Source organism: Mytilus trossulus, chromosome 12, assembly GCF_036588685.1.
Source record: "Mytilus trossulus isolate FHL-02 chromosome 12, PNRI_Mtr1.1.1.hap1, whole genome shotgun sequence".
NCBI lineage: Eukaryota > Metazoa > Mollusca > Bivalvia > Mytilida > Mytilidae > Mytilus > Mytilus trossulus.
The window spans coordinates 58,330,487-58,345,535 of NC_086384.1; the positions used below are offsets into that span (position 1 = coordinate 58,330,487).

Sequence of the window (15,049 nt, forward strand, 5' to 3'; positions counted from 1 at the left end):
TTTAATATATCGTTTAAAAATGAGAATAAAAGAAAATTATGGGTGCAATTTAAGCAGTTATAGATCTTTAAGTGCAAATAATTTAGTTTATATATTTGGTTCATCATTTCAGATTAAAAGAATTCATTACAACACAGTTATGACGAACAGGTTTTATTTCTTAATTGCAAAGTCCTGAAAAGGAAAAAGCACATACTACAAAAATAAAGTAATAGTTTTACTCTCTACATTTTAAACCAAAATATGGCATAACGACCTCCACTACTTGCAACGCTGAGTTAGAGAACGAAGAGCGAGAACTGAATGCGTTTACAGCTACAAACACATCATCATTCTTTGACGGTTTTGTCATCTGTTTTTCAACTTCCGGCCATATATATCCTGGCATCCATAGCTGCCACGCCCCACCATATGGATAATTCTGCCAATAACCGAAAATTCCATTTATTGGTGGTGGTATGTCTGAAAGTGGAAGTCGATGAATGGCAGACAAATATTTGTTTGTAACTTTGACAATTTCTTTTCCAACGGAGAAGACCACATCCCTATTATTTATATTACCATGTTCCCTTTCAATTAGTTCGTTCCAGTATGACATTTCACTATCGGTGTACATGGGTAGTAGTATGGACTTTGTAGGATTAGCTTTTGATGTACCGAAATCGGAAGTTTGCTTTAATGGGGTATCTGATATAGCATATTTGGAGTAAACCGGAGAATTTCTCCACCAAGGGATATTATAAGCTAGAAAAAGTTTCCCAGCGCTGACATCTTTCACTGATTTGGTTATGTATTCTCTGATATGAGGTTGATGCAAACCTTTCCAATTCAGCCTTTCAATTGATAATCTATTGACTGCAAGGATGATCTTTTTAGCACACTTCTTTATCAAAGGTTTATTCTGAAAACAAAACATTTATTTTAATGTATTTGCATATTGTTTAATATACTTTATAGTGAAAACAAGAGTATTATATGTATAAGTAACCAATGGCAGTGGTTCTGTATCTGCCTTCCGTGTGAAAATCAATCACGGCTAATACAGGTTCAATTTATTTGAAATTCATTCATTGTTTCTACGTTTGTAAAAAGTCTGATTACAAATAACATGTACACGCATTATTCAGTTATTGAAAGTTAAAAAAAAGGGTAAATAAAGTCTTATTAAACAATGTATTTTTTCTACTTTTGAAGCGTTAAGAAAACAACAACAAACGCGACACAAGGTTTACAAATCAAGGCAACAGGAGTATACCACTTTTTTAAACTCGTAAATAGATGGATCAAAAAATCGGGGTATAACCAACTAAAACTGAGGGATTCGCATTAAATATAAGAGGAGAACAACGACACAACATAAAAATGTAACACACACAGAAACGGACTATGCATAAGACAAAATTTACACATTTGTATTATAATGAGTTTATATAAATTAATATTGTTTTATAAGATGCCATTGCTAGTTGACATTTCACCAGCTCAGTAGTCAGCACTTCGGTGTTGACATGAATACCAATTATATGGTCATTTTGATAAATTTCCTGTTAAAATTTTTTCCCCTTCTAAACACCTATTGATTTTCTTATCCAAGAAATAGATTACCTTAGTCGTATTTGGGACATCTTTTGGAAATTTGGGTCCTTAATGCTCTTAAAGTTTTAACTTGTACATGTTTTATGGCTTTTAAACCTTTTTGATATGAGCGTCACTAATGAATCGTATATAGACGAAATGCGCGTCTCGCGTATTAAATTATAATCCTGATACCTTTGAAAACCAATATTGTTTTTCCATTATACATTTAAATAGTATTTTATACATCAATTACCTTTACAATGCTTGTCCGTCCATTTCTTGTAATCGTACGTTCGAAGTACAAGTTGTAATAACCATTCCTCATTTTCTTAATTGCTTTTAAGTGGTGATTCAGCTTAACATTGTGCCTGTTGTTTAAATATATTACATATATATTTTTAATTTAGTTCAGATGCAATGAATTTTGTGAATTGATTTTTCCTTGTTGGCTTTTGTCTTATATTTGCTTCGTTTCATGGAACGAAAATATAAGTTGTTTCATCAATTTAGTAAAATAAAATGAAATATCTGCATTCGCTCAGTTGTACACTTGATCGTTACATTGATATTACAAAAACACATGATCAGTTATTATTCTGTTATTCACGCGATGTTTTACTGAAATTTACGATATTTTCCAAACACAATGTTTTATCTACAGCTCAACTGACAAATGAAAACGTGTGAGATAATGATGTGTGAAGTAGAAATTTACATAATAAAGTTAATGAACTAATAAGGGTATCGGCCAAGATGTTGCTTAACTTCTACATATAAGATTTGAACGAATGCCGTGAGTGAAGCATGATCTTAACTTCTAAATATAAGATTTGAACGAGTGTCATAAGTGAAGCAGGTTCTTAACTTCTACATATAAGATTTGAACGAATGCCATAAGTGAAGCATGATCTTAACTTCTACATATAAGATTTGAACGAACGCCATGAGTAAAGAGGGATCTTAACTTCTACATATAAGATTTGAGCGAAGGTCATGAGTGGAGCAGGATCTTAACTTCTACATATAAGATTTGAACGAGTGTCATAAGTGAAGCATGATCTTAACTTCTACATATAAGATTTGAACGAATGCCATAAGTGAAGCATGATCTTAACTTCTACATATAAGATTTGAACGAGTGCCATGAGTGAGCAGGTTCTTAACTTCTACATATAAGATTTGAACGAGTGCTTTGAGTGAAGCATTATCTTAACTTCTACATATAAGATTTGAATGAGTGCTATAAGTGAAGCAGGATCTTAACTTCTACATATAAGATTTGAACGAGTGTCATGAGTGAAGCATGATCTTAACTTATACATATAAGATTTGAACGAATGCCATGAGTGAAGCATGATCTTAACTTCTACATATAAGATTTGAACAAGTGCCATAAGTGAAGCAGGCTCTTAACTTCTACATATAAGATTTGAACGAGTGCTATAAGTAAAGCAGGATCTTAAATTCTACATATAAGATTTGAATAAGTGTCATAAGTGAAGCATGATCTTAAATTCTACATATAAGATGTGAACGAATGCCATGAGTGAAGCAGGATCTAAACTTCTACATATAAGATTTGAACGAGTGCTATGAGTGAAGCAGATTCTTAACTTCTACATATAAGATTTGAAAGAGTGCTATGAGTGAAGCATGATCTTAACTTATACATATAAGATTTGAACGAACGCCATGAGTAAAGAGGGATCTTAACTTCTACATATACGATTTGAGCGAAGGCCATGAGTGAAGTATGATCTTAACTTCTACATATAAGATTTGAACGAGTGCCATAAGTGAAGCATGATCTTAACTTTTACATATAACATTTGAAATAGTGCCATGAGTGAAGCATGATCTTAACTTCTACATATAAGATTTGAACAAATGCTATAAGTGAAGCATGATCTTAACTACTACATATAAGATTTGAACGAGTGCCATGAGTGAAGCATGATCTTAATTTCTACATATAAGATTTGAACGAGTGCCATGAGTGAAGCAGGATCTTAACTTCTACATATAAGTTTTGAACGAGTACCATGAGTGAAGCATGATCTTAACTCATACATATAAGATTTGAACGAGTGCCATGAGTGAAGCATGATCTTAACTTCTACATATAAGATTTGAACCAGTGCCATGAGTGAAGCAGGATCTTAACTGATACATTTAAGATTTGAACGAGCGCCGTGAGTGAAGCATGATCTTTACTTCTACATATAAGATTTGAACGAGTGCCATGAGTGAAGCAGGCTCTTAACTTCTACATATAAGATTTGAACGAGTGCCGTGAGTGAAGCGTGATCTTAACTTCTACATATAAGATTTGAACGAATGCCATGAGTGAAGCAGGATCTTAACTTCTACATATAAGATTTGAACGAGTGCCATGAGTAAAGCAGGATGTTAACTTCTACATATAAGATTTGAACGAGTGCTATGAGTGAAGCAGGCTCTTAACTTCTACATATAAGATTTGAACGAGTGCCATGAGTAAAGCAGGATGTTAACTTCTACATATAAGATTTGAACGAGTGCTATGAGTGAAGCAGGATCTTTACTTCTACATATAAGATTTGAACGAGTGCCATGAGTAAAGCAGGGTCTTAACTTCTACATATAAGATTTGAACGAGTGCCATGAGTGAAGCAGGATATTAACTTCTACATATAAGATTTGAACGAGTGCCATAAGTGAAGCATGATCTTAACTTCTACATATAAGATTTGAACGAGTGCCGTGAGTAAAGCAGGATCTTAACTTCTACATATAATATTTGAACAAATGCTATGAGTGAAGCAGGATCTTAAATTATAAATATAAGATTTGAACGAGTGCCATGAGTGAAACAGGATGTTAACGTCTACATATAAGATTTGAACGAATGCCATGAGTGAAGCAGGATGTTAACTGCTACATATAAGATTTGAACGAGTACCATGAGTGAAGCAGGATCTTAACTTCTACATATAAGATCTGAACGAGTGCTATAAGTGAAGAAGGATTTTAACTTCTACATATAAGATTTGAACGAGTGCCCTGAGTGAAGCAGGATCTTAACTTATACATATAAGATTTGAACGAGTGCTATAAGTGAAGCAGGATTTTAACTTCTACATATAAGATTTGAACGAGTGCTATAAGTGAAGCATGATCTTAAATTCTACATATAAGATTTGAACGAATGCCATTAGTGAAGCAGGATCTTAACTTCTACATATAAGTTTTGAACGAGTACCATGAGTGAAGCATGATCTTAACTCATACATATAAGATTTGAACGAGTGCCATGAGTGAAGCATGATCTTAACTTCTACATATAAGATTTGAACCAGTGCCATGAGTGAAGCAGGATCTTAACTGATACATTTAAGATTTGAACGAGCGCCGTGAGTGAAGCATGATCTTTACTTCTACATATAAGATTTGAACGAATGCCATGAGTGAAGCATGATCTTAACTTCTACATATAAGATTTGAACCAGTGCCATGAGTGAAGCAGGATCTTAACTTCTACATATAAGATTTGAACGAGTGCCGTGAGTGAAGCGTGATCTTAACTTCTACATATAAGATTTGAACGAATGCCATGAGTGAAGCAGGATCTTAACTTCTACATATAAGATTTGAACGAGTGCCATGAGTAAAGCAGGATGTTAACTTCTACATATAAGATTTGAACGAGTGCTATGAGTGAAGCAGGCTCTTAACTTCTACATATAAGATTTGAACGAGTGCCATGAGTAAAGCAGGATGTTAACTTCTACATATAAGATTTGAACGAGTGCTATGAGTGAAGCAGGATCTTTACTTCTACATATAAGATTTGAACGAGTGCCATGAGTAAAGCAGGGTCTTAACTTCTACATATAAGATTTGAACGAGTGCCATGAGTGAAGCAGGATATTAACTTCTACATATAAGATTTGAACGAGTGCCATAAGTGAAGCATGATCTTAACTTCTACATATAAGATTTGAACGAGTGCCGTGAGTAAAGCAGGATCTTAACTTCTACATATAATATTTGAACAAATGCTATGAGTGAAGCAGGATCTTAAATTATAAATATAAGATTTGAACGAGTGCCATGAGTGAAACAGGATGTTAACGTCTACATATAAGATTTGAACGAATGCCATGAGTGAAGCAGGATGTTAACTGCTACATATAAGATTTGAACGAGTACCATGAGTGAAGCAGGATCTTAACTTCTACATATAAGATCTGAACGAGTGCTATAAGTGAAGAAGGATTTTAACTTCTACATATAAGATTTGAACGAGTGCCCTGAGTGAAGCAGGATCTTAACTTATACATATAAGATTTGAACGAGTGCTATAAGTGAAGCAGGATTTTAACTTCTACATATAAGATTTGAACGAGTGCTATAAGTGAAGCATGATCTTAAATTCTACATATAAGATTTGAACGAATGCCATGAGTGAAGCAGGATCTTAACTTCTACATATAAGATTTGAACGAGTGCTATGAGTGAAGCATGATCTTAACTTCTACATATAAGATTTGAACGAGTGCCATGAGTAAAGCAGGATCTTAACTTCTACATATAAGATTTGAACGAATGCCATGAGTGAAGCATGATCTTAAATTCTACATATAAGAGTTGAACGAGTGCCTTGAGTGAAGCATGATCTTAACTTCTACATATAAGATTTGAACGAGTTCCATGAGTAAAGCATGATCTTAACTTCTACATATAAGATTTGAACGAGTGCCATGAGTGAAGCATGATCTTAACTTCTACATATAAGATTTGAACGAGTGCCATGACTGAGCAGGTTCTTAACTTCTACATATAAGATTTGAACGAGTGCTATGAGTGAAGCAGGATCTTAACTTCTACATATAAGATTTGAACGAGTGTCAAAAGTGAAGCATGATCTTAACTTCTACACATAAGATTTGAACGAATGCTATAAGTGAAGCATGATCTTAAATTCTACATATAAGATTTGAACGAATGCCATGAGTGAAGCAGGATCTTAACTTCTACATATAAGATTTGAACGAGTGCTATGAGTGAAGCATGATCTTAACTTCTACATATAAGATTTGAACGAGTGCCATGAGTAAAGCAGGATCTTAACTTCTACATATAAGATTTGAACGAATGCCATGAGTGAAGCATGATCTTAAATTCTACATATAAGAGTTGAACGAGTGCCTTGAGTGAAGCATGATCTTAACTTCTACATATAAGATTTGAACGAGTGTCAAAAGTGAAGCATGATCTTAACTTCTACATATAAAATTTGAATGAGTGCTATAAGTGAGGCAGGATGTCAACTTCTACATATAAGATTTGAATGAGTGTCATGAGTAAAGAGGGATCTTAACTTCTACATATAAGATTTGAACGAGTGCCATAAGTGAAGCAGGATCTTAACTTCTACATATAAGATTTGAACGAGTGTCAAAAGTGAAGCATGATCTTAACTTCTACATATAAAATTTGAATGAGTGCTATAAGTGAAGCAGGATGTCAACTTCTACATATAAGATTTGAACAAGTGCCATAAGTGAAGCAGGTTCTTAACTTCTACATATAAGATTTGAACGAGTGCTATAAGTAAAGCAGGATCTTAACTTTTACATATAAGATTTAAATAAATGTCATGAGTGAAGCATGATCTTAAATTCTACATATAAGATTTGAACGAATGCCATGAGTGAAGCAGGATCTTAACTTATACATTTAAGATTTGAACGAACGCCATGAGTAAAGAGGGATCTTAACTTATACATATAAGATTTGAACGAACGCCATGAGTTAAGAGGGATCTTAACTTCTACATATAAGATTTAAACGAGTGCCATGAGTGAAGCAGGATCTTAACTTCTACATATAAGATTTGAACGAATGCCATAAGTGAAGCATGATCTTAACTTCTACATATAAGATTTGAACGAGTGCCATGAGTGAAGCAGGATTTTAACTTCTACATATAAGATTTGAACGAATGTCGTGATTGAAGCATGATCTTAACTTCTACATATAAGATTTGAACGAGTGCCGTGAGTGAAGCATGATCTTAACTTCTACATATAAGATTTGAACGAATGTCATGAGTGAAGCAGGATCTTAACTTCTACATATAAGATTTGAACGAGTGCCATGAGTGAAGCAGTATTTTAACTTCTACATATAAGATTTGAATAAGTGTCATGAGTGAAGCATGATCTTAACTTCTACATATAAGATTTGAACGAATGTCGTGATTGAAGCATGATCTTAACTTCTACATATAAGATTTGAACGAATGCCATGAGTGAAGCATGATCTTAACTTCTACATATAAGATTTGAACGAATGCCATGAGTGAAGCATGATCTTAACTTCTACATATAAGATTTGAACGAATGCCATAAGTGAAGCATGATCTTAACTTCTACATATAAGATTTGAACGGGTGCCATGATTGAAGCATGATCTTAACTTCTACATATAAGATTTGAATAAGTGTCATGAGTGAAGCAGGATCTTAACTTCTACATATAAGATTTGAACGAGTGCCATGATTGGAGCAGGATCTTAACTTCTACATATAAGATTTGAACGAGTGCCATGAGTGAAGCATGATCTTAACTTCTACATATAAGATTTGAACGAGTGCCATGAGTGAAGCATGATCTTAACTTCTACATATAAGATTTGAATAAGTGTCATGAGTGAAGCAGGATCTTAACTTCTACATATAAGATTTGAACGAGTGCCATAAGTGAAGCATGATCTTAACTTCTACATATAAGATTTGAACGAGTGCCATAAGTGAAGCATGATCTTAACTTCTACATATAAGATTTGAATAAGTGTCATGAGTGAAGCAGGATCTTAACTTCTACATATAAGATTTGAACGAGTGCTATGAGTGAAGCATCATCTTAACTTCTACATAAAAGATTTGAATGACTGCCATGAGTGAAGCATGATCTTAACTTCTACATATAAGATTTGAACGAGTTCCATGAGTGAAGCATCATCTTAACTTCTACATATAAGATTTGAACGAGTGCCATGAGTGAAGCATGATCTTAACTTCTACATATAAGATTTGAACGAGTGCCGTGAGTAAAGCATGATCTTTACTTCTACATATAAGATTGGAACGAATGCCATGAGTAAAGCATGATCTTAACTTCTACATATAAGATTTGAACGAGTGCCGTGAGTAAAGCATGATCTAACTTCTACATATAAGATTGGAACGAATGCCATGAGTAAAGCATGATCTTAACTTCTACATATAAGATTTGAACGAGTGCCGTGATTGAAGCATGATCTTAACTTCTACATATAAGATTTGAATAAGTGTCATGAGTGAAGCAGGATCTTAACTTCTACATATAAGATTTGAACGAGTGCTATAAGTGAAGCATGATCTTAACTTCTACATATAAGATTTGAACGAGTGCCATGAGTGAAGCATGATCTTCACTTCTACATATAAGATTTGAACGAATGCCATGAGTGAAGCATGATCTTAACTTCTACATATAAGATTTGAACGAGTGCCGTGAGTGAGGCATGATCTTAACTTCTACATATAAGATTTGAACGAGTGTCATGAGTGAAGCATGATCTTAACTTCTACATATAAGATTTGAACTAGTGTCATGAGTGAAGCAGGATCTTAACTTCTACATATAAGATTTGAACGAGTGCCGTGAGTGAAGCATGATCTTAACTTCTACATATAAGATTTGAACGAGTGTCATGAGTGAAGCATGATCTTAACTTCTACATATAAGATTTGAACTAGTGTCATGAGTGAAGCAGGATCTTAACTTCTACATATAAGATTTGAACGAGTGCCGTGAGTGAAGCATGATCTTAACTTCTACATATAAGATTTGAACGAGTGCCATGAGTGAAGCATGATCTTAACTTCTACATATAAGATTTGAACGAATGCCATGAGTAAAGCATGATCTTAACTTCTACATATAAGATTTGAACGAATGCTATGAGTGACGCAGGATCTAAACTTATACATATAAGATTTGAACGAATGCTATAAGTGAATCAGGATCTTAACTTCTACATATAAGATTTGAACGAGTTCCATGAGTGAAGCAGTATCTTAACTTCTACATATAAGATTTGAACGAGTGCTATGAGTGAAGCATGATCTTAACTTCTACATATAAGATTTGAACGAATGTCGTGAGTGAAGCATGATCTAACTTCTACATATAAGATTTGAACGAGTGCCATGAGTGAAGCAGTATCTTAACTTCTACATATAAGATTTAAACTAGTGCCATGAGTGAAGCAGTATCTTAACTTCTACATATAAGATTTGAACGAATGCCATGAGTGAAGCATGATCTTAACTTCTACATATAAGATTTGAACGAGTGCCGTGAGTGAAGCATGATATTAACTTCTACATATAAGATTTGAACGAATGCTATAAGTGAAGCATGATCTTAACTTCTACATATAAGATTTGAACGAGTGCTATGAGTGAAGCATGATCTTAACTTCTACATATAAGATTTGAACGAGTGCTATGAGTGAAGCATGATCTTAACTTCTACATATAAGATTTGAACGAGTGCCATGAGTGAAGCAGTATCTTAACTTCTACATATAAGATTTAAACTAGTGCCATGAGTGAAGCAGTATCTTAACTTCTACATATAAGATTTGAACGAATGCCATGAGTGAAGCATGATCTTAACTTCTACATATAAGATTTGAACGAGTGCCGTGAGTGAAGCATGATATTAACTTCTACATATAAGATTTGAACGAGTGCCATGAGTGAAGCAGGATCTTAACTTCTACATATAAGATTTGAACGAGTGCTATGAGTGAAGCATGATCTTAACTTCTACATATAAGATTTGAACGAGTGCTATGAGTGAAGCATGATCTTAACTTCTACATATAAGATTTGAACGAGTGCCATGAGTGAAGCATGATCTTAACTTCTACATATAAGATTTGAACGAGTGCCGTGAGTGAAGCAGGATCTTAACTTCTACATATAAGATTTGAACGAGTGCTATGAGTGAAGCATCATCTTAACTTCTACATATAAGATTTGAACGAATGCCATGAGTGAAGCAGGATCTTAACTTCTACATATAAGATTTAAACTAGTGCCATGAGTGAAGCAGTATCTTAACTTCTACATATAAGATTTGAACGAATGCCATGAGTGAAGCATGATCTTAACTTCTACATATAAGATTTGAACGAGTGCCGTGAGTGAAGCAGGATCTTAACTTCTACATATAAGATTTGAACGAGTGCTATGAGTGAAGCATCATCTTAACTTCTACATATAAGATTTGAACGAGTGCTATGAGTGAAGCATCATCTTAACTTCTACATATAAGATTTGAACGAGTGCCGTGAGTGAAGCAGGATCTTAACTTCTACATATAAGATTTGAACGAATGCCATGAGTGAAGCATGATCTTAACTTCTACATATAAGATTTGAACGAGTGCTATGAGTGAAGCATCATCTTAACTTCTACATATAAGATTTGAACGAGTGCCATGAGTGAAGCAGGATCTTAACTTCTACATATAAGATTTGAACGAGTGTCATAAGTGAAGCATGATCTTAACTTCTACATGTAAGATTTGAACGAGTGCTATAAGTGAAGCATGATCTTAACTTATACATACAAGATTTGAACGAGTGCTATGAGTGAAGCAGGATATTAACTTCTACATATAAGATTTAAACGAATGCCATGAGTGAAGTAGGATCGGTTTGCCACTATAGAGAAACAGGATAGTTCAGCATATAATTTTATTTGTGTTCGTTTTGCTTATTCGCTAGTTTTATGTGTGATGATTTTGGGACAGTTGTCGTTTTATTGTTTTTATATTTGATCATGGTTTCGTCGGTTTTAATTTGACGTTGCTATCACCTTTCACATTTTGAACTCACCTTCGACTCGCCCAAAGGAACTCTTCAAGTAGCTTTTCAGGTATAGAACTAAATCCTGTTGTGACTGTTAAAACTTCATTCTCTGCATGAGACGGAGGCGATGTAATAACCTTTGCCGATGCACTTAAATCTGAGTTAATGAAGGAAGCTGTGTCTCTGATATAATTCTGCGCTTCTGAACTAAGGAATTTATGGTATAACGAATTGATACTACAAAAAATAGAACAAAAATATGAAATGCATTTTAATAACATTTTTCACTCACGTGTGTTCGACTGTTATTTTTCGTTTTAATTCCGGTCCGTGTTTTTTCCCTGACATACTGATATACTTATTAAAGCTTTTAAAATTATTGATTTTTCCTTTCGTCAAAAACATGTACGATTCTAATATTATAAAGTAAGATTAACAGATGGAGGATTAAACGTAACATCTTATAAATACTGAAGAAAATTCCAAACGGAAAGTCCCTAGGACAGTTAAATTTTATTTTCTCTTCAATTACAAACAAAATTGAGTATGGAAATGTGGAATGTGTCAAAGAGACAACAACCCGACCAAAGAGTAGATGAAACCTTTTTGGCAGAAATTAGTTCTTCTTCTCTAATATATTCATTTAAATGAAATGCCGATGATTCCATTAGTCAGTCAATGCAGGGTTATGACAATTCACATCCCCATCAAATTCTTGTTTTAAGACTAAACAATAAGATCTTTGAGAAATATATTGAGATAGGTGTTTATTCTGGGTCCTATACATTTTTCTCTATGTATTTGCTCTTTTAATATATTTTCTAACGGAAGTTGAAATAGGTGTTTATTCTTGGTCCTATACATTTTCTCTCTATGTATTTTCTCCTTTAATATACTTTCTAACGGAAGTTGAAATAGGTGTTTATTCTTGGTCAAATACATATTCTCTCTATGTATTGGCTCTATTAATATATTTTCTAACGGAAGTTGAAATAGGCGTTTATTCCTTGTCCTATACATTGTTCTCTATGTATTTGCTCTATTAATATGTTTTCTAACGGAAGTTGAAATAGGTGTCAGGAATATGACAGTTCTTGTCCATTCGTTTTTGATGCGTTTTGTTTTTTGATTTTGCCATGTGATTATGGACTTTCCAAATTGATTTTCCTCTGAGTACAGTATTTTTGTGATTTTACTTTTTAGACCTCATAATACATCAAAAGAAGAAATCAGAGTTATCAACAATATATCGTCGTCTTTAAAACTTGTCACACTCAAACTCGCCCCGAGTCCACACAATTGCTAACATACTATTTATCTATTACCAATACTATTTGATATTACAAAGAATGATATTACATATTATAATTATACATGGGATTGTTTAATATTGTTTGCTGATCTTGTGTAGAAACGTCTTGAAATTGATTTTATAGTTAAGCTGCTGTTTGACTGACGTATCAACTATAAATCCGTTTAAGTCGGATCTTTTATATTATTTTTGGTCTAACATTCTTAATTTATTAAATTGATGCTTAACTTCCTTTGATTATGACACTTTGAACTATTAAATTTCAGACATTTTGTTTTATTCACCATCAATCACGCATTAATTTTGAATAATTGATATGAATAAAACAAAATTAGATATTACCTTTGCTTGTACATTTGAAGTCCATCAACATCTTTAATTTGAAATCGTTTAGCATCTTCTGGGACACTAGTTGTTAGTAGGTCGGTATAATTCGTGAACATTTCCCTGAAATTATATTACAACAAATTTTGATAAAGAAATAACCAATTAGTTTTTATCATCAAAATTTTATACAAAATATACAGTATAATTGAATTACATTTATGATGGGGTACCATGAATCTCGGAAGGTATCATTTATTCATAAATTAGTATAATTATTATATTGAATGGGCATGATATAATTTTAAATTAAGATCATCAATCAAGAAATATTACTGTCGTCATCATGAGCTGATTGGCCATTATGATAAAAGTGTGTCAGAAACAAAATATGATTTACTTCCGCAGTCATAATAACTTTTCATCATTACCGAACTGAACAAAGAAGTAACAAGAAGGATGCCGTATACGGTACGGGAAATGTTTACCCCTTCCGGAGCACTTGATTTCACTACCTGATTTTAGTGGAGTTCGTGTTGTTTTCTAATCTATGACATTTCTTTAAGTTTTCTAATTAATGGCGTATTTCTGCAAAGGTCGGACAAGTGAACTGTTTCAATTGTTTTTGATTACATTTGATAGTTAAAACTTATTCAGGGATACAGATCTGATAAATGTAAGCAACAACTTAGGTAAAATGTACCTTTGAAGTTGACTAACTGGTTTCTGCTCATTCGGATGTAGTTTGTAAGGAGTACTGGTACCCCCTAAATCTTTGTATCGTAGATGTGCTCCACGCACGTGTACAGTAGTATTAGCTGATGCTCCACTGCCTAACACGAATTTTTGGACCGGAAGTCCTAGTTCTCGTATTGTATCATACAGTAATTTGTGTGCTGGAAATATACATATTATATACAAATATGTAATAAGTAGTTAGATCAGTTTAAATCATATCAATGCATTATTTTGATAACTAAATTTCAATTTTCAATTAGATAATGCAATGTTATAGTGATGATTCATTTAAATGTAACAACAGTTTATTACCCCTTGCAGATAAAAAAAAATCTATTTTATTTTTGTCATTTCCTACTCAATAAAAAAAATAAAAAACTTTTCAACAAATAACGAACAATAACAAGGTGAACCATCCTTTTTATTATATAGTTGTAAAGAGCAGTGTAAATTTTCATTTTGGCAAAGTATAAGAAAATGTTGCTCGGGAAAACATATACCGATGATCTATAAGAAAAAAAAAAGAACTGTTCTTTCCGAATATAAAGAAGCTGAATTTTAGAATTATAGTTTTAGTTGATGATTTTTTTTTTAAAATTGACTTTATACTTTTTTTAATCTTACGTGTTGCAAAGAATCGCATAGCGCCGAGCTCAATGTTGATGTCAGGAATATCTGGAAATTTCATCGTGTAACATCTTCCCCCTACTCTGTTAGAGTATTCGTACACAGTTATTTGTTTATTTAGGTTTCTGAGTCTCCATCCAGCGTATGTTCCAGCTATACCGGTTCCTATTATAGCTACATCATCACATGACCTCGCTTTACAATATACATCAGAAAATACTGAGTTTAGTAAACATTTAAATTTAAACATCTTTATATTACTCGATTGCCCCAATATGAAATAAAAACCATTAGATTGTGCGGTCTAATTCCAGGATACAACTTTCTGTCTGAAGAATTATTATGTATGTTATTTTAAGATTATGTTTAAGGTGTCGTGTCCCTTAAAAAACTGACTCTATATAGTATCATTTGTTATTTTTATAATATGGATTGAACGTCATATATCAATGCTTTCTTCAAAGAATTTCGTTATTCTAGGATATTTGTGAGTTCTGGTAGAAATGAATAAAAGGAAGGCGAAAGTATTGTTTGTCCTTTTTTATATCTTCTTTTGCT

At 33.2% G+C, this 15,049-nt stretch overlaps 1 protein-coding gene across 1 annotated transcript; it reads right to left on the reverse strand.

Moving 5' to 3' along the window:
* Positions 1-217: 217 nt before the first annotated feature.
* On the reverse strand, positions 218-14,741 carry LOC134692630 (aplysianin-A-like). Its single transcript, XM_063553089.1, has 6 exons — positions 14,489-14,741; positions 13,830-14,022; positions 13,145-13,249; positions 11,518-11,727; positions 1,832-1,946; positions 218-901 (listed from the first exon to the last, which is right to left on the reverse strand). Exons 1-6 carry the CDS (start codon positions 14,739-14,741, stop codon positions 218-220), a joined length of 1,560 nt encoding a protein of 519 aa, XP_063409159.1.
* Positions 14,742-15,049: the final 308 nt, after the last annotated feature.